This window comes from Ananas comosus, linkage group 8 (assembly GCF_001540865.1).
Source record: "Ananas comosus cultivar F153 linkage group 8, ASM154086v1, whole genome shotgun sequence".
Classification (NCBI taxonomy): domain Eukaryota; kingdom Viridiplantae; phylum Streptophyta; class Magnoliopsida; order Poales; family Bromeliaceae; genus Ananas; species Ananas comosus.
The window spans coordinates 10,182,274-10,209,429 of NC_033628.1; the positions used below are offsets into that span (position 1 = coordinate 10,182,274).

At 36.1% G+C, this 27,156-nt stretch overlaps 3 protein-coding genes across 16 annotated transcripts; 2 read left to right on the top strand and 1 right to left on the bottom strand.

Moving 5' to 3' along the window:
* On the bottom strand, window positions 265-4,709 carry LOC109714348 (two-component response regulator ARR12-like). 13 transcript variants are annotated; one of them, XR_002217319.1, is made up of 10 exons: window positions 4,484-4,709; window positions 3,844-4,022; window positions 3,600-3,752; window positions 3,196-3,470; window positions 2,339-2,587; window positions 1,957-2,003; window positions 1,785-1,865; window positions 1,045-1,139; window positions 602-667; window positions 265-528 (listed from the first exon to the last, which is right to left on the bottom strand). XR_002217319.1 is itself a non-coding variant. In XM_020238937.1 (8 exons), the coding sequence occupies exons 1-4, from the start codon at window positions 4,603-4,605 to the stop codon at window positions 3,304-3,306; spliced, it is 621 nt and encodes a 206-aa protein (XP_020094526.1). In that variant the 5' UTR covers window positions 4,606-4,703; the 3' UTR covers window positions 265-528; window positions 602-667; window positions 1,045-1,139; window positions 1,957-2,000; window positions 3,196-3,303. The 13 variants fall into 13 exon arrangements, 8 of the variants coding, with proteins under 8 accessions (XP_020094526.1, XP_020094524.1, XP_020094525.1 ...); XR_002217321.1 differs by lacking the exon at window positions 2,339-2,587 and having other exon boundaries at window positions 1,803-1,865; window positions 1,957-2,000; window positions 4,484-4,706; XR_002217320.1 differs by lacking the exon at window positions 2,339-2,587 and having other exon boundaries at window positions 1,957-2,000; window positions 4,484-4,706.
* LOC109713774 (lysine-specific histone demethylase 1 homolog 3) lies at window positions 8,492-19,069 on the top strand. Of its 2 annotated transcripts, none has more exons than XM_020237963.1 (9): window positions 8,492-8,662; window positions 8,831-10,867; window positions 11,839-11,980; window positions 12,392-14,482; window positions 15,318-15,411; window positions 16,004-16,491; window positions 16,914-17,624; window positions 18,077-18,151; window positions 18,284-19,069. In XM_020237963.1, exons 2-9 carry the CDS (start codon window positions 8,952-8,954, stop codon window positions 18,347-18,349), a joined length of 5,583 nt encoding a protein of 1,860 aa, XP_020093552.1. In that variant the 5' UTR covers window positions 8,492-8,662; window positions 8,831-8,951; the 3' UTR covers window positions 18,350-19,069. The 2 variants fall into 2 exon arrangements, with proteins under 2 accessions (XP_020093552.1, XP_020093553.1); XM_020237964.1 differs by having other exon boundaries at window positions 8,936-10,867.
* Window positions 19,215-23,052, top strand: LOC109713775. The gene is made up of 5 exons (XM_020237965.1): window positions 19,215-20,427; window positions 20,680-20,760; window positions 21,459-21,663; window positions 21,776-21,866; window positions 22,577-23,052. The coding sequence occupies exons 1-5, from the start codon at window positions 20,417-20,419 to the stop codon at window positions 22,657-22,659; spliced, it is 471 nt and encodes a 156-aa protein (XP_020093554.1). The 5' UTR covers window positions 19,215-20,416; the 3' UTR covers window positions 22,660-23,052.

Here is a 27,156-nt window from a genome sequence, read left to right on the forward strand (position 1 = left end):
CTCGGGTTGTAGCTACTCAGTTGCAGAAGAGGAGTCAGGTGTAATCTTCTCTTATTTAATGAATCTTACTTTATCTGTATATTTTTCTCTTTTATGATTGTATCAGCTTTTGCTGAGGAGACAGATTTATGATAAAAATTCAATTTGACGTTTCCGTTGCGGAATCCCAACCATCGATACCGGATCCATAGCAGTCGGTATCGAAGTGGGTTGTGGATTCACGAGATTCAGTACCGGGGCCAGTAACGGATTCCCAACACTCTTCGCTATTAGTTCTTTCCACACCCAAAATCTGATGAAGTGTCACATAAATGAGAAGAGGGTGGGGGGAGAGAGAGAGCTTAAAAGCGGATATATGGTACAGAAGGAAGCATACATACAGATCGAGCTATTTCAATCACAGATATCTGCATTCCCAAGCAAATGCCAAGATAAGGGGCTTTATTCTCTAGCATATTTCGCAGCCAATATCATTCCAGGCACTCTACGGTCACCAAACCCACCAGGTATCAAAATGCAAGAGGAACTCTGACAATTTAAATCAATAATAGTCAGACTGTAGTTTTCTTAGAAGCCAAAATGTTAAATTAAAAGAACTTACATTCAAACTGCTTCAACCAAAGAAATATATACGTGATTTCCTACCCTACGGGTTTCCCAAGCATATCTGTATGAGAAAATATTGCACCAGGTAAGCCACGATTCATAAGCAAGATTAAAACAACCAATAGATGATGTGCATGATAGTCGCGGAACTTTCGACGACTAGTAATTTGGTCCATGATTTTTCACTTAAACAGATAAGTCCCTGAACCTGCCTAACTTCTCACAACGTCATTCATACACGATGTTTCCACACAACCTCTAACATGTGTCAGATACGTGCGTGTAAGTGAACAAATAATAGGAGGCGGCGAACAAAAGACAAGGATTGGATTGCAACTAACTTAGATCACTTCAGGAGTTACATCTGTTTAGGTGGGACCAAATTACAGTTCATACATTTACCCTCAAAAGTCTTTCCTGAACATGGAAACTACGTACTTTACCGTTCTTGCACTTTCATCTTCAAGGTCTGAAGCAGCAATCCACTGGATTGACAGCCTCATTGAGCAGGCCACACAAGCATGCAGAAGGGCCTGTAGCAAAGTATACAAAAAAAAACTTAATTGCAACAAAAAAAAAAAGCTTCAAACACCAAACTGAAGTATAATAAGACAAAAACATACGTGCATAAAGTCAAACAAAGCTAAGTGTATTAATAGTCAACAAAAATTGCGAATGCAAGTACAAAAAAGTGGCAAATGTATCTCAGTGGAGTTAAACAGCTGATAAAACCCCAAATTGCTTTTGAATTTGAGATATAATTGCATTTTTTGTAAAGCTTAAGATGTGTCTGAACAGAGTCAAATTGAAAAAATAGACAGGCCGAATTCATAATGTTACCAAGAGGTGAGAAGTACTCGATCCAAAATGAATTACTAAAGTAAACTGACTCATTTCAGTTGATTTGGTTTGGTTTTATTGGTGATTCGGTTGGGTTCAGCTTTCGTTTTTGAGAAGCTACAAAACCAAAGGACCCGAATGAACTGAATTTACGGTAATCTGATACATACCATAACAGATGCTTGAAGTTGTTAACCACAACAATGGTCAGATCAAATATTAACAGATAGATAAACTATACTTATATACGACATTCAGTAGTACGAATATCAGGACTATTATGCAAAAAGAAAGAAATAAATATTCACATAGTAAAATAAGATGAGATAACAAATTACCACAGACAACAAAAGAACCTTGACTACAGATAAATAAGAATCTGTTAGACTAGTATACTTTCCAACCAAAGCAATATTAACCTGCACACAATTTAAGCGCCTTTGTTTACATAATTTAATTATAGGAAAATCAAGCCATTTAACAGCATGAGATGTAGATAAGAAGACCAACTGAGGATGTCAGATTATCATATGATTCGGCCATCTCCGTCCACTCTGCTGAAAAGAAAAAAGGAATATTAATTAGCGTGCCTACATTGCTTATAGTGTCAAAACATTTAAATGCGAGGGGAAAAAAATAAAAACAAAATCAACATCACCAATATGAATGCCCCTATCATCGAGATAGTAGCATTCCACCTCTTTAACAGAGTATTTTCTTTCGTGTATACCTTGTGTAATTATTATACTTTGTTTGCACAGTAATTTCACCAAAAATTAATAAAAATATAAAACTACTATATTTATTTCAATAGGAAAATTTAAATAATGTAGACAATAATATATATATATATATATATGATTTTTCAACAAAAAAAACTAACAATGAAAACCTTTTTCTTCAGTCTCTCTCTTTCGGCTTTTGCCTTTTCTGTTGATCTGTTGTTCCAACCGATTTAGGAGATGCCACAAGTCACTTTACACCGATTTTAAGGGCAAAATTTTTTACACCAATTTTGGGGGCACAGGTTTCAGAACAGCCACTGCATCTTTGGAATTGATACTAAGGATTAAGCTTCCCACCTCTCCTTCCAAAAGTTAATGGTATGTCTTACTTTCTTTCCTCTACTGACTGGAGTATTCTGTTAGCTAACAGGAATCGTGAGGTCAGCTATGAACTCGGCCAAGCAGCTCAAAGTCAGATTATAAAATAGTTTTTAAATCCTTACGAGACAACCAAATCAGCACAAAATCGACACAATCTTTACACCACATGACAATTGACGATTCAGGGCCAAAAAGCAACCAAACCTATTTCAAGTTGTTTCAAGATATAATTCTTTTTCTCCAAAAAGATACAATCGTTGAGAAACTACTACAGCTTGATTATTCCAACAGCAGGAAGGAGTGTGAGGCGAGCGTACCATTATGAGGGCACACTACGATGACGACAAAAAAAAAAATAAAAGAAAAGGCCAACAAATTGCAAGCTAACCAATTGCTGTAGCCAGAGATAATTTTCTCAAAAAAAAAAAAAAAAAGAAAAAGAAAAAGAAAAAGGAAAAGGGGAAAAAGAAGAAGAAGAAAAACTACCAGTATCTAATAAATTACTAAACATACTTAATGACAATAAGCGACCTATAGGAGATATGTTCATCTCCGCCAAAGATAAACAAAATAAATATAGATAAAACATAACCAGCACAGAAGTTCAGAACGAAGAAAAACAGATGCTAAATAGCCCAAAAACCTGATCTAGAAGTCTGGAACGAGAACGAGAAAATGTAAATGGCAAATATCCCCCGACGCGACCCGAGTTATGAAGCGCGGCAGCATTGCTTCGGCTTAACGAGTGTCATCAACCAGGACCCATCATTTGTTCCAGCCTCGCCCTCATAACAAACTGCCACAAATCCTGTATCACCGTCTCAGGAAGCGGTTTTCTCCGATGCCCGCGTGCCCCAAAGCACATATGAATGAAGGCAGCGTGAGCTTCAGCTTCCTCATCCGGCTCTGCGGACATCACTTTTAACGACGACGTACGAAAGATGAAACAGAAAGAAAAAGAATGTCAGACGTACAACCAGACCGTCAAAAAAGAGAGATGCCAACGACATGCAGAACAGAAAGCGAGTGAAGGAGAGATCTGCTTACTGATTACGGGGAGATAGGTCTCGGAGGTGACGCAGTTCAGGAACTTGCACCCAATCATGTCCGGTAGGTACGTGTCGCTCAACACAAGATGGAACTTCACCTCACCCTTTCGCAGCATCGAGAGGGCCTCCGTTCCCTCGGAACACGTTGTGACTGAACCATCGGACGCCCGAGAAGCATCAGAAAACCGAATCATCTTATTGTCATATACAAAAGCACGGCATGCCCAAGGGTAACGCCATACCTTTGTAGTTGTGCGCGAGCAGCGAACTCTCAAGGGCTTTGAGCGAAGTGCTGTCGCCGTCGACAACTAAAACGTGGATGTGATCTGGCAAAGCCTTGTTCATTATGTCGACCGCAACGGAAGCAGCGGGGGAAGCTGCGCAGCCGGAAGCCATTTGTTGCACCAGTGTTGTCGCGGCACTGGGAAAAAAAGAATATCCGAGAGGGAGAAGACCGAGAAAGGTTGGAGTTCGAATTCAAATAAAACACGGAGAGGGTCGGGGACTTTTAATTTCCTTATCACCGATTTTTATGGACGCGCGAACACGACGAGTATTGATTCAATAAAGTGGCCTGGGTATGTATATATGTATATATAGAGAAAGAGACGATGGTTTATTATATTTATATATTTATATCTGAAGAAGTAGGACTCGGACTCGGATTATATCTATATCCGAATCTACAAGGATTATAGTTATATCTGAAGAAGTAGGTCTCGCATTATCTCGACTTGCAAGGAAATTAGGAAACTTTCCACCTACACGGATCGTCTCAAACTGGTTTAGGAGGTCTATTAATTAAATTAAACTTTGCATATAATGTTAAAATATGTGTTTTGCGAAGAAGAAAAGGAATAAAGAAAGGAAAAGAAATCCTACCGGAGAGTGGGGGCCTCGGAGAGAGGGACGCGGCCCTGAGGGGGTGGTGGTGGAGCAGATTCGCGTGCGGCCTCCGGCGGGGGAAGAGCAGTCATGTCCTCCGGCGAGGGAAGAGCAGGCATGTCTGCCGGCGAGGAGAAGCAGACGCGGCCGCCGGGGCTTTGGGGGGCGGGGGTGGGTTGGGTGTGGGAGGATCTGGGGTTTTCGGGAGAGGTCGGGGAGAAGGGGGAATTTTTTTTTTTTTTTTTACCCCCTTTGTGCAGGGCGAAGCGATGGATTTTGAATAGGGATCGCAATGTGCACGGATGCTCTGAAATTTTATCGGAATTCAAATTTGAACGAAACGGATATATTCAACGCCATAGAGATATGAATTCGGATATAGACATCAAAAATAAAATTTTAATAGATATAGATTCGAATATGAAGTTTTACTGTATCCGACCTGAACTCAAACCCGAATTTATTTTGCACTATATATATATACTAGTGAAAAGTCCCGCGCTTTGCAGCGGTTAGAAACTATAGTAATAATTAATAATAATAAAATATTAAATATTTTTTTGTGTATCTCACTTGATACATCTACCAACGATGGAGAGAGAGAGAGAGTAAAATAGCTCATTCTAAATAAAAATAGAGAGAGAGAGAGTAAAATAGCTCATTCTAAATAAAAATTAAATGGGAGAGATGAAGAGACGTATGTTGAGAAAGAGAGAATAAATGGGAGAGATGAGGAGACGAATGTTGAGAGAGAGAGAGTAAAATGGTTCATTCTAAATAAAAATTGAATGGGGGAGATGAATAGACGTATGTTGAGAGAGAAAGTAAAATGGCTCATTTTAAATAAAAATTAAATGGGGGAGATGAAGAGACGTATGTTGAGAGAGAGAATAAAATGGATCATTCTAAATTAAAAAAATTTTAAAATTAGGAGGTTATGACACATCAGCTTAAAATATTGGGGATCCACAAAGAGTAATAAATTTCAGCTATGGTAAAAGAAAACATGCACTTATATTCTGCACTATTTTGTTAACAAATATATTTTAAGACTATTTTTTGTGGCTAATATTTGAAGTCTGATAAGGAAATAGAAAGGGAAAACTCAAAAAAACACCCCCTGTAGTTCTACACTTTTTTATTTTAGTACCCTGTGGTTTAAAGTTTATCAAGTTAGTACCTTGTGGTTTCTCACCTTATCACTTTAGTACCCTGTGGTTTAAAGTGTATCAAGTTAGTACCCTATGGTTTTGCACTTTATCACTTTAGTATCCTATGGTTTTAATTTTGTATCAAGTTAGTACCTTGTGGTTTTTTAAATCACATGGTACTAAAGTGATAAAGTGTGAAACCACAGGGTACTAAAGGGATAAAGTGCAAAACCACATGGTACTAATTTCATACACTTTAAACCACAGGGTACTAAAGTGATAAAGTGAGAAACCACATGATACTTACTTGATACATTTTAAACTATAGGATACTAAAGTGAAAAAAATTGAAACCACAATGTGGGTTTTTGAAGTTTTCTCAAATAGAAACAAAGTCAAATTTAGAGGCAGAGATTGCTTCAGGAATGTTCCCCTTAAGTAATGTAATTTCATTAAATTTAAGGGGAACTTCAAATACCCTCCTTGTGGTTTCGTGCTTTTTTAACTTTAGTACCCTATGGTTTAAAGTGTATCAAGTTAGTACCTTGTGGATTCGCACTTTCTCACTTTAGTATCATGTGGTTTCAAGTGTATCAAATTAGTATCCTGTGGTTTTATTTTTGTATCAAGTTAGTACCATGTGGTTTCAATTTTCTTTTTTTATTATCCATTTCAGGGTATATAATTTAACAGAATATTAAACCACAGAGTACTAAAGTGAGAAAGTGCGAAACCATAGAGTACTAACTTGATACACTTGAAACCACAGGGTATTAAAGTGAGAAAGTGTGAAACCACATTGTACTAACTTGATACACTTTAAACCAGGTACTAAAGTGAGAACGTGTAAAACCACAGGCGGTATTTGATACTCTATATATAAAAGTAGAACCCTTAATGAACCATATGTGAGAAGCTGACACGTGGCTTTCTATATGCTTACCACGTGTCAAACTCAAATATGGATATTTGGTTACCAATTATTTGAAATTATTGGTTTAATTAATTATTTAAAATTATTGGTTGCGAAATACGCAATAATATGGATATTTGGTTACGAATTATTTGAAATTATTGGTTTAATTAATTATTAAAATTATTGATTGCGAAATACGCAATAATCTGTTGCGAATTATTTACCCCTTCTGACCGTATCAAAGTATGGATTTATATTTACCCCTTTTGATGAAATACTTGGTAATGTCACTGATGACAAATATTTAGTAGGTAAGAGTTATTATATGCATCAAATATTTAATTTTTAAAATTTAATTTTTAATATAGACTATCTATTATATTGATTATTACATTTTATTATTATATTATCTCAGATGCCATTGGGAAGCTTTCTGGAATTAGTAGAATGGAAAAAAACTGTAAGGACGGTAAAGAAACAAAAAAGATTACGATACTACTTGAGGATGACAAGTATGTGTTTATAATTGTAGATATATCTTTTGAATGTTTATACATTTTTTTTCAGTTAGCTGCTGATCTATACTACTTATAAAAACGTTAGTTTTGAATTTTTTCCTCTTTCCCAAAATACCGGTCCCTATTAATGTAATATCTTCCGCATATATAATATTTAATCATATTTTTTTAAAACAAAATATATAAAAGTTATCCGTGCTTTTACCTACTAATATTTAAAATATTGGATATTTTATTTAAAACATTATAAAATATATTAACATATATAATATTTAATCATATTTTTTAAAAGCAGAATATATAAAAGTTATCTCAAATTTAAAATATTGGATATTTTATTTAAATTATTATAAAATATATTAATTCTTAGTCAATAAATCTAATTGACTGACGAATACAAAATATCTGTCACTTTTTTTATCTAAATTGCCCTCAAATAGTACGTATCAAATTTCACTTTTTATATGCATGTCATATCTTCTAATAACCGTCGCCCACATAATATCATATTTTATCACAAATAATATTTGCATATCTTAATTTTTTTTTTCTCACACATAATATCCACCACCTATATAATATCCAATCACATAATATCTTCCGCATATATAATATTAAATCATATTTTTTTAAAGCGAAATATATAAAAGTTATCTCAAATTTACCTACTAATATTTAAAATTTTGGATATTTTATTTAAATTATTATAAAAAATATTAACGTATATAATATTTAATCATATTTTTTTAAAGGTGAATATATAAAAGTTATCTCAAATTTACCTACTAATATTTAAAATATTAAATATTTTTTAAAATTATTATAAAATATATTGATTCTTAGTTATTAGGTCTAATCTAATGATTGACGAATACAAAATATTTGTCATTTTTTTTATCTAAATTGCCCTCAAATATAAATATAAAAATTATCTATCTGATATAATATAAACAAAAATTAGTAGGCACATATATAATATAAAATGAATTATTTTATAAATAGCATTTATAGTATAATGTTCCTTTTAATTTGTATTTTAGTCATTTAGTATTTTTTCTGTAAAACTTATAGCAGCAAAAAGCTAGGTTGCACATTGTGAGAAAAGTTTGCTGAAGAACTTCATACTTATAAACAAATAGGGGATGAAAGCCTTGTCATAATTATATTACAATAGTGCAAAATAAAAGACTTTGCAGGTAAAAAATGTTTTTACGTAACGTGATTATTTTGATTGTGTTAATTATAGGTTTAGATCTAAATCTAATTATCTAATTATCTAATTAGATTTAGATATCGTGACTCGACCGCACACAATGTGGCTCGCAATTAGCGGATCCAATCCGTTTGCGCTCGACCCGACACCGAACCCAATAAGAACCGAGTCCACGTACCAACGACTCGGCGTATCGGAGCGCCTCCACCCTCTCTCCTCTTCCTCTTCCTCTTCTCCCTTCGTCTCCAACGCAGGTAAAAAAAAAAAAATCCCACTTCGCCCCCTCGCGACATCCACCCACGCCTCCCGTGGCCGCGCCCTCGCCTCCGACGCCGCGTCGCTCGCCGAGATCGCGCGCTCCCCCTCCCCAATCCCCAGGTGAGCCGGCTCCTTCTCCTCCCCTTCTCCTTGTTCCTCTACCTCTCCGGGGATCTCTTTGGGGCTTCTCTATCCTTTCGCGCTCTTTATCGCCCTCTCCGGGGGTTTCGTGAGTGTTCGAAGGATTCGGCTTCGGGGCGTTCGATAATCCGTCGCAATTTCCGACAGGAACGGTGAAAGGAGGTGCCTTTGGGCGAGGAAAGAGGCGGGGAGATCGCAGTTCGCTGTTTGTTGGTGTGCTAATGGTGTAAAGTTGTTACCTTTGGAGACTAGGTCGGGGAGTTGTAAGATGGGTGGGGGTGATGGTGACGAGGGGCATGTCCTCGGGGCGGAAGGGAACTCGGACGACGACGAGCGGCCGCTGGGATCGCTGTTCAAGAAGAAGATCCGTGTTCCGAGGAAGAGACGGGAAGCGGCGCCGGAAGCTAGGGCGGAGGGAAACCCTAGAATCAACGAGAGGGGCTCCGGCGAGGTCAATGATACATTGGCTGCCATGCGGAAGAAGCTGAAGCGCCGGAGAAGGGTTGGAGAGGCCGATGGCGCCGGATCTGGAGTTGGACAAGATTCTACCACTTTGGACGGAGATAGGGTTTCAGAGCAAAAGGGAGCTCTAGCAGAGGTTGATAATTGCTCGGACCATTCTTCTGATTTGGTTAATGATTCGCTCTCGGCCTTCCTAACTTCGCGGTCGGTTCGGAGGTCGAGACAAGTTTCTAAGAAATCCAAGGAAACAGCTCCACGTGGTATTAACGACGCGAAACGAAGCCTTAATAAGGCCTCGGATGATGGTTATGGTGGAAAAAATGGCGAGATGAGTACACGTGCTGATCGGTGCTCGACTCCGAATTCTGATGATGAGCTACTCGCCAATCAGCATGTCGTGGGAAAAACTCAGAAAGGGAGAGCTGGAAATAAAACTGCTCTAAAGCAGCCGAGTCGAATTCCTAGCAGAGCTTCTAGGAAACCACTTTCTTCTTCTGCTCAAGAATTATTAGTTCCCATTTCAGGATCGGAAGTGAAGAATGTAGAAAAGGATTTTGACAGTTCCTATAGAAAGTTGGACTGTAATTTAGATAACTCAGCACCTTCCTTAATTCAGGCGAAGGATTCTGATTCCGTTTTGAAGGCGAAGGATGATAAATTGTCAGCAACTCAGAGAGAAAACAACTCAATCCAAGCTTCTGACAGAGCCTTAGAAGATGGATCAGACCATTTTATTAGTGGGAATGTAACTCAGTTAAAAGTTCCAACATGGACAATTGATGGCTCTGGGTTGAAACCATGTTCTGGAGAGCTCATTGAAGAATCTGCATTAGCATCTAGTAATGAAACAAATCAGAAGACTGAAGGTGTTTCTGAAGAAAATCGGAGAAACATTGATCGGGTAGATCTCTCTTGCGATGAAACACCAAATCAGGAAAACATCATGAACGGAGATGGTGTAGTTCTGACTTTTCAGAAAGAAGTTGAAAAACCATCTTTACGTGAAAAGGAGATATCTTTTGTTTTGTTAAGCCGGAAGTCAGAAGCTATTGCGGATTGTGACAAATTGTTACAACATTCCCCTGATAACTGTGAGGGATCTTTGCCAAAATCCGATGGCAAGAGCTCTCAAGATGATGGTCTCTCTTCATATGTTAATATATCAGTAACATCTCATCAAGTAGTTGAAGATTCAGCTGTTCCTTTCACTAATTGTAATGGGGTACCATCTGCTAATGCATGCGTAGATCAATCTGTTAGAGGAATCTCAGTTGTAAATAAATCAGCGGCTGATGCTTTCAAAGAGCCCTCTCCTACTATGAGCATGAAGGAAGGTGGAATTACAAAAGAAACGAATGAATATGATGTACAATTGGACCCTGACAATGCAGAAAATCAATCAATGGTGCCACGGGCAATGAGAAATGCTAAAAAACGCAGGCATGGTGACATGGCATATGAGGGAGATGCTGATTGGGATGTTCTGATGCATGAGCAAGGATTGTTTACCAATATTTCTATAGATTGTAGAGACCGGTCTATCAAATCAAAAGATAAGTCTAATGCTGACTCAAATTTGCAAGTTTTTGATGATGCTACCTATGGTGCTGCTGCTGCAGTGGCGGCTGGTCTGAAAGCTCGAGCCGTTAGTCCAATTGAAAAGATCAAATTCAAAGATTTCTTAAAGCGCAAGGGTGGCCTCCAGGAATATCTGGACTGCAGGTCAGCTATAGCTTATAAAGGATCTTTTATTTATTGAATTTCTTTTAGCCTAGTTCATTTAGTTTCCTTCATTGTGTTGGAATTTTAGCTGCTGTGCTGCTCTTTTTACTGGCTTTTGCATGTTTAAACTATGATATGCTTCTATTTCCTTTAATTTCCTGGAACAAGTATTCGGTATTCTTAAGCTAAGTGTTCAGTATATAAGTATTTTTTGGTTAGCTTATATCCTTTAGACTCAAAAGTCTTTTGATTGATCATTAATGAAATATCCGGATGAGACAGTTTGGACGATTTTTATGCTTCTCATTTTGAGGAATTTCTCGAGAATTAGACTTGACCATTTGTATTCTCATGTATCAAATGTTGATGCAGTGATTGTTTCTTAGTGATTTGTAGTACTTTCCTGTCAGTCTATTGTTCAACAATTTTATGTTCATACTTTGTAAAAAACTATTCTGTGGAATCAGATTGTCTTCCAACTTAAATGAGCCTTAAGTCTTTTCAATTACTCAGTTAGTTCAATCTTATAAACTAGGCCATCTTTCTGTTGCCCACTCAGCGATTCTATGCCCATTGGACCCAAGTTGTAGGATTTCTGAATTAACAATAATAAAATGACCGTCCTTGTTTGTTTGCTGTCACATGACTAGAGTTGAACAATTGCATAAATGGATGACATTGAGAGCATTACTATGAATATTGCCATTATTGGGTCGTAATAACAATTAGATGAATTTGCACGTGATACACTCCGGTATGTACGTGATACAATCCATCTATACGGTATATTTCTATACAAAACTTTTTTCAGTTTTCTCCTGTTAGGCATTGTATATGTTTCTTTTTTTCTTTCTTTCTTTCTTTCACTCTTCTTTTGGCTTATCACAGCACAGAAATGTATTAGTTGCACTTTAGCCCTTTTAATTCTAATCCTCTATATTTGATTTTATCTGTATTTCTGTGCATCTCAGGAACTTGATACTCAGTCACTGGAGTAAAGATGTTAGACGCATATTGCCTCTTGCTGACTGTGGTATATCTGATTCTCCTTCTGAAGATGAATCGTCACGCAATTCTCTTATTCGTGAAATATATCAATTTCTAGACCGTAATGTAAGTTTCTCTTTTTAGCTTTGTTTGTTATTTCTTAATCATATACGAGACATTATTTTTTGACATTTAGGCTAAGTGTCAACTAGTGGAACCTAAGTTACTGTTCCTTTTTTGTCATACAGCTATTCTAATCAGTTTCCAACTGTACTGGCATACCAGTGATAAGTAATTAGTGACTACCTGATTTTCTCTTAATAGTCAAAGATAAGCTCTCTTAATCATAATTCATAATAATTTTTCTTAACCAAGTTTGGTAATGATTAATTGCCTTCTATATTAATATTGAATGAATTTTTCTACAGTTTTCCAAATTTCGTCTGCTATTCAATGACTAATTCTTATTTTTCTTTGAGGGAATAAGACAAACACCTTCAGATAATGTCATTCATTTCTGTACACCATTTTTTGCAGGGCTATATAAATACAGGAATTGCATTGGAAAATGGGGCAAATAAACTTTTATATACGCCTCACTCAGAGGTTGCAAGTGATTTTGAACTTAATGAAAGTTATGGACTGAATGGTGCCAGTCATAATAATGAAATTGCTTCCTCTCGTGGAAATGACGCAGCTGTTGACAATACCAAAACCCTCAATGCTCCGGAAACAGAATTTGATGCACGTGCTCAAGCGTACACTGAGAATGAAAAAGAGCCCTCTGCATACATTAGAAAAGCAAGTGGTATAACTGATTCTGATTCGAAAGGCTGCAAGAGAATAATTGTTGTTGGTGCTGGCCCTGCCGGCTTAACTGCTGCACGCCATTTGCAGCGCCAAGGCTTTTTTGTCACTGTTCTCGAGGCTCGAGATCGGATAGGTGGTCGGGTGTGCACGGATAGTACATCCCTTTCAGTTCCTGTGGATCTTGGTGCTAGCATTATTACTGGTGTTGAGGCCGATATTGCCACTGAAAGAAGGCCCGATCCTTCCTCTTTAATCTGTACCCAATTGGGCCTTGAGTTAACTGTATTGAATAGTCACTGCCCTCTCTATGATTTAGTAACGGGTGATAAAGTTCCTGCAGATTTGGATGAAGCTTTGGAAGCTGAATACAATAGTCTTCTTGATGAGATGGTATTGGTTGTCGCTCAAAATGGCGAAGGTGCATTTAAAATGTCACTTGAAGACGGACTGGAACGTCTTCTTAGGAAACGTCGTATGACTCAGTCAACATCATTTATTGCCACTGATCAGTATAAAATGATCTGTGATTCCCAATGTGTAGATGCTTCAAAGTTCGGGTCAACAGATAGTGGAATCGTCAGTAATGAAGGAAGCGATAAAACAGATGTATTGAGTCCTCTTGAGAGGAGAGTAATGGATTGGCACTTTGCACATTTAGAATATGGCTGTGCTGCTATGCTTAAGGATGTTTCCCTTCCGCATTGGAACCAAGATGACATATATGGAGGATTTGGGGGGCCTCATTGCATGATTAAAGGAGGTTACAGTACTGTTATAGAAAGCTTAGGCAAAGGACTTGATATTCGCCTAAAGCATATTGTTACCAAAGTAGAGTATGAAACCAAGGAATCAGATAATGTTTGTCAGAATCAAAACAAAGTAAAAGTATGCACTTCAAATGGTAGTGAGTTTTTTGGTGATGCAGTCTTGATCACTGTCCCACTTGGGTGCCTAAAAGTCGAGGCCATTAAGTTCTCTCCTTGCCTACCAGATTGGAAACAGCTGGCTATCCAAAGGCTCGGTTTTGGTGTTTTAAATAAGGTAGTCTTGGAGTTCCCCGAAGTCTTTTGGGATGATACTGTTGATTACTTTGGGACAACTGCAGAAGAAACGGCGCACAGGGGCCAATGCTTTATGTTTTGGAATGTGAAGAAGACAGTTGGTGCACCTGTTCTTATAGGACTGGTGGTTGGAAAGGCAGCTATTGATGGGCAAAGCATGAGCTCCTATGATCATGTAAACTATGCTTTGATGGTTCTTCGTAGGCTTTTTGGCCAGGCTTCTGTACCAGATCCAGTTGCTTTTGTGGTGACAAACTGGGGAACTGATCCTTTCAGTAGAGGTGCATATTCGTATGTTGCTAAAGGGGCTTCTGGACAAGACTATGATATTTTGGGTAGACCAGTTGCAAACTGCTTATTTTTCGCTGGTGAAGCAACCTGCAAAGAGCACCCTGATACTGTTGGTGGTGCAATGCTTAGTGGTCTTCGAGAAGCTGTACGCATTATTGATGTACTAAGTAGTGGCAAAGATTATATGGCGGAAGTTGAGGCTATGGAAACTGTTCAAAGACAGTCAGAAAGTGAGAAAAATGAAGTCAGAGACCTGTCAAAGCGGTTGGAAACATGCAAGTTTTCCAGTGATGCGATCCATTCATTGGTCACTAAGGAAGCCTTGCTACGAGATATGTTCTCTAGTGCAAAGACTACATCCGGGCGGCTACATTTGGCCAAAGAGCTACTGCGCCTTCCTGTTGAAGTCCTGAAGTCCTTTGCTGGGAACAAAGAAGGACTAGGCACACTCAACTCTTGGATACTTGTAAGAACAAAATGAAATCTAAGTGAGAATATGGTGGTTAATAGTTTGACTCTTAGGGTGTGTTTGGATCCTTGTAAAAGGATGCCGAAAAAAAATTTTTGCGGGAAAAATAATTTTCCGATGTTTGGTTGCTCGTAAAAACTTTTTTCCGGAAATTTTTTTACAGATTTTCAGAAAAGTGAGCATTTTCGTTTTCCGCTCCGTCCAAGCGGAAAAAGAAAACTTGGAGCTGAAAAAAACGCGGTCTCACGGGTGCTAGGCACAAGCGGTCACAAGCGTGGACACGCGTGAGAGAGTCACTCATGGACTACTCTTTCTCTCTCCCCCCTCATTCATATATATAATTATACTATATATATATATATATATTATATATAACATTTCATTTTATATAAATATATATTATATAAAATTTTATTTATAAATATTATTATAAATGTATAGAAATTTTTTCTTTTATAGTATTAAATATATATACTATCATATATTATATTATATACTTATTTTATAATATATTTTAATATATTTTATTTATAAATATAAACTATAACACTAATATATATAATATGATAATTATTACATATCAATAATATATAATATATAGAATAAAAGAAAATACATATAATAGTTTTCTATTTATAACTTTTCCTTTTTTTTCCTTTCAACCAAACGACCGTAACGGAAATTTTTTTTTCCTACAAACCAAACATTGAGCGTAAAATTATTTTTCTCTGAAAATTTTTTTTCCACCGAATTTTTTTTTCAAAGTTTTACGTGGAACCAAACACACCCTTAGCTTGGAGTGTATACTTATCATTTCTATTGTTCTCCACAGGATTCGTTGGGCAAAAATGCTACTCAGCTCTTGCGCCATTGCGTCCGCTTGCTCATGCTTGTATCTACAGATTTGCTGGCTGTTCGTTTATCTGGTATCAAATCTTTGTACTGATTTTGGTTTAAAGTTACCTAGAGAGCACTATCTAACTGCATGCTCTCTACTACTAAAAAATGTGCTCTAAATTTTTAGTTTCGCAAATGCATTTTTGTAGAATTACTGTTTATGGTTTTATGTATTTCTTGCTTCTTTTCATGTTCATTTTTATTTGAATCTTTGGGTTTATCTAATATAGAAATAGAGCCATTGATTAATAAGGATGACTTAGCTAATATATCAGAAATACCATTCTCAGTTTTGAGTACTGGTTTTTGATATCTTAGTTGCAGTTATTGCTATGATGAATGAGTGATCCCTACAAATACAGATTCTAAAATAAGCCAAATCAGTAGAAGAAAAGTGGTACATGATCATTGTACACTGATTTTTCTGGTGAGGTTCAACAAAGTAATAAAGCTTTTCCCTTTTTTGACCAGAATCTTATGTCTCACGTGGTTACACTTATAGTATATACTGAATTTATAGTATATACTGGATTTTGTTCTAATGCTCAAGTATTGATGTTATTTCTTTTAAGGCTGATAATTGTTGCTTCGCTGTGCTGATCTATTTTCCATCTTTTGTAGGCATTGGTAGGACAGTGAAAGAGAAAGTTTGTGTGCACACTAGCCGAGATATCCGTGCTATAGCGAGCCAACTTGTTAGCATGTGGATAGAAATATTCCGCAAGGAAAAAGCTAATAACGGTGGACTAAAGTTGTTCAGAAATATATCAGCCTCGGAAACAACTAAGATCAAAACTAAGGATTTACAACAGGGAAAACTACCTCTGCGCCCGACTAATGAAGTTATGGATAACAAAGGATCTCTAAAGATTCCAAAATCAGCTGGAAGCTATTCTCCATCCAAACCGTACCATAAGAAATCTGATAGTAAGACAACTAATTTGGAAACCCCTATGGATACAAAATCTGAAGCAAACTCACTACGCTTCCGAAAACCAGCTCAAGGTCTGGAATCTGAGGTGGAGCATAATACCGTTATTTCAGAAGAAGAGGCTGCAGCCTACGCTGCTGCTGAAGCTGCGCGCGCTTCTGCCATAGCAGCAGCAAAGGTCTGTGTTGCAAAATATTTTTCCAGTTCTCTTAATTTCACTATAATTGCCGTGGGGTTTTTCTGTATAATCCCTATGAAATCTTTGGAGTATGTAGCCCTCGGAAATGCTGTTTCTTATGAAAATTGTGTCATCCAATGCAGCCTCTTTTGTGTGTGTGTGTGTGTGTGTGTTCGCAAAGACATGTTTGTGTGCACCTTTTTTTTCCTTCTTTTGCTGGTGGGTCTTTTTTTTTTTTTTAAGAAAGAGGGGGCTAGGGGGGAGTTGTTTGCAGACTTTGCATCAGATTATTTCTTTTTGTAAGAGTGATGTTTTTCTAAGTATAACAGTGTAAGTATATGTATAGGATATTTATGTAAATTCTCTCTTTTGTAATGTTTCGGCCAATGAACTGACATTAGATGTCTTGTTGTTGCGTGCAGGCATATGCCTCTTCAGAAGCAGAGGCAACTACTTCTCGAGAGCTTCCAAAAATACCATCGTTCCATAAATTTGCTAGGCGAGAACATAATCTGCAAATGGATGAAACTGATTTTAGAAAAAAATGGTCTGCAGGCAGTTTTGGAAGACAAGACTCGGTAACTGAAATTGATACAAGAAATTGCAAGGTTAGGAATTGGTCGGTTGATTTCACCGCGACCTATGCCAATCCAGAGGCTTCAAGAATGTCTGGTGATAACTATACACAGCGAAGCCTTTCGAATGAGATGGCATGTCCTTTAAATCTTCGAGAACATTCTGGAGAAAGTGTTGTAGACAGTCGATTGACAAGGGCGTGGGTTGATACTGATAATGTTGGCACTGGAGGAGTCAAGGATTTTTCTGCCATTGAGAGGTGGCAGTCACAAGCAATGGATGCAGATGCTGATTTTTATAGAAATTTGCGAATTCCTGATGAAGAAGATTCAAATAAAATTTTCAGATTACACACTGTAAACCACCAAAAGCGGACTGATGGAAGTTCTGCCTCCCAGGTTGCTGAAAGCAAACCTATATTAGATGGTCGATCGCGAGTAGAGCATATCAAACAGGGTGTTGTGGACTATGTTGCATCGTTACTGATGCCTCTTTATAAAACTAGGAAGCTAGATAGAGAGGGTTACAAGGCGATAATGAAGAAAGCTGTCACAAAGGTACTCTCTTTTCTACTTTTAGCTTGAAGAATTTATTTTATTTATTTTTTAAAAAAAAGGTAAAGAGAATTCATATTGATTAGCTGCATTTCACAGTTTCTGGCCTATGTGTGTTGGATGGAATATTGATGAATGTTAGTTTGTTTCCTGTCTACTCCAGAAGAGCCTGCATTTCACGGTCTTCTTTTTTCAGCAATATTTAGATCTAATGATTTTTCTGTTCTTTTATTTGAATACTAAATGGTTTGACAATTTTTGTCTACTTTTATTTGCAACATTCTTTCTCTCGTCTTTGTTACCTAAACATGAACCGCATTGTGTATTACATGCACAGAAAATTGTCAACGGTTATTTTTACTGTGTAACTGGCATTACTGAATTTACTGTGGCAGTGAAGCATTATTAACTCTTATCTTTGTAATGTTCTGTTCTCCCTGCTTTGATCTTGATAGGTTATGGAGCAATGCACAGAGGCAGAAAAGGCAATGGCTGTTTATGAGTTTCTTGATTTTAAGCGAAAGAATAAGGTTTGATCCTGGTTCATCATGAACAACCTATTTAATTATGCTTAGAGTGTTTTTCTTCCGGCATGTTAGTGATGTGGTTGTTCTTACTTTCTTTCGATTTATATTTTCTGACTGGTCAATGCTTTACTGCAGATTCGATCTTTTGTGGACAAGCTGATTGAGAAACACATGCAAGTAAATCAAACTCCAAATTCTTGACGTCTGAACGCTTGTTTTGTGAGTAATCATGTGCAAGGAAGCCATTACCTACAAAAGGGCCTTGTGCTCATGACCTAAAGCAGGTCATGACTTTTGTCTCATAGATTGATGAAATCAGGAGGATGGCGATAATTTATGCAGCAGGAACAACAATTAGGATGCTAATAATCAAGGATTCCGGAAATGGACATGGGTTTTCCGAAAGTGCTTCAGCTTTTGAGGAGCGGCCATGGATGACCTATGTCTGTTAAAGTTCTAAAAATTTCAGCATTTTGCTCCTGCAATGACCCTTATGTTTGGAGATGGCTCTTTCTTGAAGTTTTATGTCATTCAAGGTGAATGAAAGAGAGAGAATGGCGATCAAATTCTATCTGGACTTGGATGGCCAACTGGTCTGGAACAGGATTCAAAGTGGCACTTTGACTTGGATTGAGAAAAGAAAGCCTCACATCCATTTGAGTATAAATTGTCATGAAGTATGTTCATGCAAATTAACAGAACCTGTACTTTCTAAGCTTTTGGAGATTAACCATATTCTTTCTTTAGGGAGTTCCATAGAAGAGACTAGATTATTTTCTTTTTTTTTCTTCCTGTACAGTTGTTCATTCTAACAACAGTAAAACTTCAGAATGTTCATCCCTCCCTAGAGAAGAGGCTTGTGATGCTTTAGTTTGGAAAAGCGAAGTTAAGATTTATGACCATTTAATGTTCTTACAGAAATTTCATGTTTATATGATGTCTTATTTTCATGCCACATGCTACCATACTGGTGTCACAATGTATGGTTAGATAGAAAAGGGTAAATTTAAAGAATTCTTGGAAACAGGAAGTAAAATTTACTCTCTCTCAGCTGTAGCAAAACGAGAAAGGACTTGTAAACTAAGAACAGAGAATTCCTTAGCAGTTTACATATGAAGAACTGAATTTCCTATCTTATTGGGTCATATTTCAATACCAGTGTATCGTCTTTCTCTTTTCTTCAGTTAGGACTTGTAAACTAAGAACAGAGAAATCCTTAGCAGTTTACATGTGAAGAACTGAATTTCCTATCTTATTAGGTCATATTTCAATACCAGTGTATTGTCTTTCTCTTTTCTTCAGTTAGTTGCCAGTGGAGAATTAAACTTCAGGGTGCATTATAGTGGAGTTTTGTTCTCCTAAAAGTTTTCTAGACATCCTATAGTAACTTTCCCTTTAATGATCATAGGAGTGAAAAAATAAACCTCAAGAAGCCGTTTCCCTTAGGGTCAAGCTGTCAATATTTTGATGTTGTTAAGGGAGTATTTTTCTCATATTTACTTCGGCTATGTCATTACTGTTGGATTGCCTGAGTTTGCTTTGTTGTTTGTCTTTGTCTCTTGTGGCTATACCCCTTTGTTTGGTTAAAGTTTGCACTGCTTGACAGCTTCTCGCCTTCAAATATTTTCAGGTTCCATGATTTTCCATGTCCTTAATCTTTTATGGATTTCAAATAGTTACTTTTAATATCTTTTTTTCATTTTTTAGCAATCGACTAGGGTTCCTTTATTCACAGAAGTGGCTTAAATTCTGTTGCTACAATTATTTGCGAGTTCAGGTGCCCTTCACAATTTATGCTACAATTGTTTACAGCATGTTGCCGACTTTCTTCACCACTTAAATTGGATGTCTTCCCATCATGTGATTAATAAATATAGTAGGAAGAGTTATAGTATATGTAAGTATATCATTTCTGTGTAATTATTTATACATCCTCTTATTTGTATGTCCTTTTTGTCACTTTATATATACATATTTACTTTGGTGCAGGAGTCAAATTTAACAACAAAAAACAGGGGTTAATCTGGCTTACTGTATTTTGTCTCTCCTAATTATGTCCTAAATGTTCTTTCCTTTCTTTTTCACTTACAATGGAGTAGTGTTACTTGATCTTACATAATGCTGAAAATAAGTTTGTGTTGACTAATTTCTGGTGTTAATTTTATTCAGATGATTGTTGAAATGCCTGCAGAAATTGACCGTCCTTATATGCTATAGAACCATAATTTATGATGCAGTGCAGTTTACTCACCAGTTCCTGTAAGGTTAATGTTTTTCAGGTATTGGTATTGTAGCCTTAAGATATTAGTAGCTCATGTCATTTGTAGCTCAATTGAGTTAATGGCCACTTTCATTTACCTTTCTTTTCAGCAATTTTTTGTAAGACAATTTTACCTTCAGCTTAGCCTGCTGCATTTAGATGTTAACCTTATTTGCAGACTTTATTCTTTGTTTCTTTTGCTTTTTATTTGTTCATTCTCGAGGTATCCTGAAAATTATTTCTTTGATTTTTAATTTAGATCAATTTGCAGGTCCATTTGTGGCACTGTTGGGGTGAATTGGCTGGAGTTCTTCGGTTTTGTTCAATTCTTTACGCTTCAGATATGTGTCATGTAAGATTAAGCATACTGTATCTAAGGGCATTTTTATACTATGGAACCTGTTAAATGTGTGCTTCAAATTTGAAGTCTTCTGTTTCTTTTCCTTTTTTCCCGAAGAGGGTTTCAACCAATTTAGTCCAAAATAGTTCTTGCTACCTTGATGTTAATATACAGTGAAGAGCTCAGATTTGCAATTTGGTGTTGTTTGATCTAAAGAACTCGTTTCTCTCTCCATTCTTGAGTAAGGTGTTTGTGAGATCAGACAGATATGGCAGTTCCTCTCCTCCCTTTATGTAGGTAGCCATTAATTATTTATCTCCTATATTTCTGGGTTATCCAGTAAGCTTTGTAATGATTCTGATCAGTTTTCCATCTTAGTTTTACAAATATACATAACGAGATTATTTATGCTCATTGTGAGTGATATTCTTGTGCCTTTGGGACTGCTTGAGAACTTACGGTATTCCCTTTCCCCCACCCAACCCACCCCACCTCCTGCTTCAGAAAGGCGAGTCATGTTTCAGTGAAGCTATGCTTACAGTCTACTTTGGATAGGCTTAATGCTCTTTCGGTTTAAATTTCTTTTCTTTTTTAATTATGTTTTGTGCTTTGATATGTGATTAATTGTTACACCTTTGAATTTCTTGGATTCTCTAGTAAGTTGCTGCGTTTTCTTGATTTAACACTAGAGCTATTTCAATGGTTATTAGGTGTATGAGATGGAATGGGTTGTTTGAAAGAGGCGGCGCACGCCGCACAGAATGCGGTGATGCAGTGGGTGCAGGCAATAATTTCTTCTATGTTGGTGCCGCGAGAAGAAAGCATTCAGTACTCGACAGGTTTGGTTTGGTCTACGAAAGTGAAAAATCGCTCGTTGTCTTTGATATTAAATTTGCAGGTTTTGGTATTGACTGGGTAAGAATCTTTATTCCCTATTTTACTAAAATGCTTTGTGATTGAAAGCACTAGAAGATGGTAGGATCGCAACTTATTCATCGACAGGGTTTGTATGGCAACAAATTAGCAGGTTTTTGTAGTCTATTTGCGCCCTAAGAATATTGAAAGCTGCTTCGGACACATCACTGAATCCAAGGAAGTGGAGGCCAAACTTTATCCAGGTTATGTATACACTGATTGATTTATTGGCTGTCTGCTCTTTTTCCATTTTCTATTTGAGGAATTATAGCTGTCGACACTGTTGCATTCTTTGATTTTTCTCGATTAGATTTTTGGTACAATTTTACGAGATACAAATTTGTTTGTAGGATGTGCCATTTCACACCTAACATGGTGGAAATAAGAAAATGCAAAATGTGATATGGCATATCTAACCCAAAGTCATGAACTTTATAGACTTTTCCTTGGAGCATATATTCTCATTCTTAAAGTTGGTACTTTGCGATAGGATATTCATAAAGAGATTTAGCAAACTTTATTTAGGTTCATAGTTTTCTCGTAACTTTACGCCGATCCAATGACACTAGACATGTCAAAGCATATACATTTATGGATCTATCTCCTTATTAATTTCACATGGGGTCTAAATTGGCCTACTTGGAGCTTCTACATTGTTTATGAAGTGCTGTTTGAAATACTGCTGCTTTTAGAAGCTATAACAGCATATGTTCTTATAGTACTTTAAACTTGCTTTCGAGTAAAGATCTCTAGATTTTCGGCTCGCCAAATTCCTTTTTCTCTTACAAAGTTAGGTAGCATTCTGCTTGCTTCATTTTTTTTTTTAATAAACTTAGCTGAAAATTTGAAACAACTAAATTTCAAATTTGGGACCTCAGATACTAATCATCAAGCTCGTTATTGCCTGCGCTAGGATGGTTGGTGCTTGCCAAATTCTTGTTTGCTACTTTTGAATTAGAGAAGTTGGCTGAGAGTCAAAAAAATGCTCTGAACTAACTGCTTAAATTGGAGCTGTTGAGCTGTAAACTCCATCTGCAGATTACCAAGAATTCCTGCACTTGCTTTCATGTTGAACAGATTCAAGTAAGGCTTTCAGAGCTGCTTAAAAGGTGAGTAAATTGCATCATTAGTCTCCAAATTTTTGGCCAAAGTTTTATCTTGGTTCTGGAATTTTTTAGTTTGATGTTGGTACTCACTATTGCCTACAGGTAGTGCATCTATGCATCTTTGTGTCACACCTTACAAAATCCTTTTTTTTCAATCTCATATTTCATTCATACTATTTAATGGATCACAATTTTGAATAGAAAAATGAGATGGATAGAGAACCTATGTATATTCATGGTGCATAGACATATGCAAATAAATTAGATGTAAGCAACGATTAAAGACCAAAATAAAATACATTTAAGCCTTCGTTTGGTTCGGGGTTAAGGGAAAAGTAGCTATACCAGGGATAGGGTTAAGTTCAGGGTTAAAGTGGTGTTAAAATTTTTTTGTGTTTGGTTGGAGTAGGTGGGATAAGAAGATAATGATTGATAAATAAGAAAAAAGGTGAGGGCTCGGGATGCGTGCGGGGTTAAAGTTGGGAAGGGGAGTGGGGTTAATGATTGGTAAAGAAGAAAAAGGTGAGGACTCGGAATGCGTGCGGGGTTAAAGTTGGGAGGGGGAGTGGGGTTAGTAAACCCCACCCTTTTTTCATGGTGTTTGGGTATAAATTGGGGGTTAAGGGGTTATTCCACCCCTTAACCCCCAACCAAACGGTAGCTAAAAGTTTATTGAATGCATATAATTTTGAATGTTAAATTTAAAAGTTTGAGAACTAAAAGAGGACCTTCCTTTTGAATGTCCCTTTCTAACTTAATTATTTGATTAATGATAAAATAAGGTGCTTAATGGGTAATCATTATAATTGTCGGCATTCGCGATTATTTAATAAATTAGAAACTTCATAATTGGACTATATAACTATTATTCTTTTTTTACGACTAAACCATCGAACAGTTGCTAAATTGTGGTTAGGCCATAATTTGTATGGTTTAGGCCATTTGTCGTGATAATAAAAGTGTTAGGCATCAAGAAAAAGAGCAAATTAAATAAGAGCTCGAGTTGCTTTAGCTAGTGCTTCTTCTTGAGGGCTTATGATACCACCAACATGTTGGAATCCTTGCTACTAAAGTAAGGAGGTGAACTCTTGAGTTCGAGTACAGAGGTTTTCGTGCTTTTAGTTTTTAATTTTTTATGATAAGACACTCGAATTGACATCAATCTCATTAGACATAATTCACGCCATTTGAAGTAATTAGAAGTTAAATTTTATAATTTTTCGGCATCAAATCTATTGATCAGGAGATCTGAAAAATGATGGTTTTAAGGGCGGAAGGGAGGCTTTTATATATTTAATGGTATCAAACAATTTAAATTAGTTGATTCGGAAATTCTTTTAATTAATTAGGATTAGATTAGTGTCTCTAATTTGAAATTTAAGTATTGCATTGTTATTTTTATAAGAATTTGTCGGCATTTCATTGCATTGTACTTCTTAAAATATAATGTTTTCGGAGTTGAGCTATGATACTTTTACAAGTATCACTATTATGGTGCTATTAGGTTTTAAGCCATTGGATTTATTTTTTGATTATTAATAGCCCTTGGATTAAACACTATTCCACCTACCACCACCCACCACCATCATCTCAATCTCACATCTCTCCATCCAAGAGCTAAAAATACACAAGTATCACCCCCATGATACTTTTACAAGTATTCTAGCCCTACTCATGTTTTCGCCCATTAGCAATAATTAGTCATTCGGTCCAAACCACAGATCCATAATGCTGAAGTCCAGTTTCTATTATTATTTTTTTGGGAGAATAGTAGCACACTGTTTCCTTCATTCATTTTTTTTCAAAGAAATAAATGTTGCTAAGAATGTTTTTATTCAACGCGGGTCTATTGAGACAACACAAATTTTATCTATTTAGAACCTGCCGCCATCGTTAGATTCCATTCCATAACTCAAGATTATCAAGCGATGTAAGATTTGTCTCACATTTTCGACTGACAAATCGATTCTGATACCAAAATGTGCATGTAGTGGTTTAACTCACTTGGACTAATAACTCATTAGGTGTTCAAATCATCGACCTAAAATACTTAAGTTCAGATATATTATTATTAAAGATTGTGGCCTTATTTCTTTTCTTCTTTTTTTTTTTTGTCGTCATTTTAATATAGGACTATTGACGCGCCACGCAAAAATATTTTCCGGCTCAACTGATAAAATANAAACAATTTAAATTAGTTGATTCGGAAATTCTTTTAATTAATTAGGATTAGATTAGTGTCTCTAATTTGAAATTTAAGTATTGCATTGTTATTTTTATAAGAATTTGTCGGCATTTCATTGCATTGTACTTCTTAAAATATAATGTTTTCGCCCACTAGCAATAATTAGTCGTTCGGTCCAAACCACAGACCCATAATACTGAAGTCTAGTTACTGTTATTATTTTTTTGGGAGAATAGTAGCGCACTATCTCCTTCATTCTTTTTTTTTTTGAAAGAAATAGATGTTGCTAAGAATGTTTTTATTCAACGCGGGACTATTGAGACAATACAAATTTTATCTATTTAGAACCTGCCGCCATCGTTAGATTCCATTCCATAACTCAAGATTATCAAGCGATGTAAGATTCGTCTCATATTTTCGATTGACAAATCGATTCTGATACCCAATGTGCATGTAGTGGTTTAACTCATTTGGACTAACAACTCATTAGGTGTTCAAACCATCTGCCTAAAATATTTAAGTTCAGATATATTATTATTAAAGATTGTGGCCTTATTTCTTTTTTCTTTTTCTTTTTTTTTTGTCGTCATTTTAATATAGGACTATTGACGCGCCACACAAAAATATTTTCCGGCTCAACTGATAAAATATGTTCTATGATTTAAGTACTCTTCCTATTCAAGAAAACAATTTCCATGGCTTTACGCATAAGAGGACACGCTCCTTGTCTTCGTCCCTATAATGCGTCTTCAAGGCCCCACTGTATCGGTATCTTCTTAGAAGTTTAGTCATAATTTATATGAAAAAAATTATTATTATTGGAATCTAGCTTATAATTGTCTATGTAACATGCTAGTTACTAGATATATATATATAGGAGCTTGTTTAATAAACTGGGCTAAAAGGCATAGGCATGTAAAAGAAAGAAGAAGATAAAGCTTGTTTATTTCTTGTGCTTAAAAGATAATTTGCGCGGCGTGCCTCTCGGACTTTGAAAAAGCGATAGTGTAGTTAGGCGTTTGGCAAGTAAAATTTTAGAATGAATGAATTTTTAAATCTTTTAAAAAAATGTTAGTTTCATTCGGAAACTTTCGTATTTACAGCAACAAAGAGAAAGTTGAAAGATCTCGAACGAAAAAGTTTTAGTTCTTTTTAGACAATTACACTCATATAGCACTTCTGTTTTAACAACTAAGTGTAAGAAGTTAGAAAAATATTATGATGGATATATAGAACAGGATCAAATATATCATTTTTAAAGTTGTACCGATACTATGACGAATTGAATTCCATTAGACATACCAATTACTAATTATCTTAAAACTTCTTTTAACATTTTTGTGTGTAATATAAAATGCTCCACTTTACCTAGAACTCCACATTATTTCATTTAACACTTTCCTAATCATCCTAAAACTTTTTTTTTTTATTTAAGAATGCTCGAAGTAAACTCCACTTTATCTAGAATTCCACATTATTTCATTTAACACTAAATTGGATATACTTAGGCTTAGTTCTCATATGCACTTGTTTTTATACTTTGGAAGGTTTAAACAAAAAAAAAGACGCACTTTCATACTTTCCCCCTTTAATGCTATAAAATTATTATAAAATTACGATAAATTAATCATACTCCATAATTGGATATAATAATTGTTATTATCTTAAATTAATGATATTCAACTTAAAATTAATTATGATTACGATACCTTATTTTCAGTAGTTTTTTAAAAAATTAACTAAGTAGAAATATATCAATAAAATTAAATAAATCAAACCGAATCAATCCAATTATTTTTGTTCGATTCAGTTTGTTTCGTGCCTCTAATTCGGTTCGTTTTGAATTTTTGAAAACTTTTTTTATACAAAACCATAACCCTAAATAGAAACAGGAGCTAGGGAGCCTCTCCCTCCTTCACTCGTTGGTTGTAGACGCCTCGCGTGTGTGTAGAAGGATAACTTTGTGCGCACGTGGTTGGATAGGCTTTCGCTGGGACCCGAAGCGCGACAATATCTTTCTCCTAATTTCCTAATTTCAATATCTCATTCATTTGTTTCAATACCGTGCTTTCAATTTTTAGATATGTAATAAAAAAAATTCCGATTGTTCCATAGCTAACACGTGTGTGGAGATAAAGAGGGTTTTTTTAGTATATTTTGGAATTTTTTTGGTTTCGATCGGTTCGCTTTGAATTTTTAAAA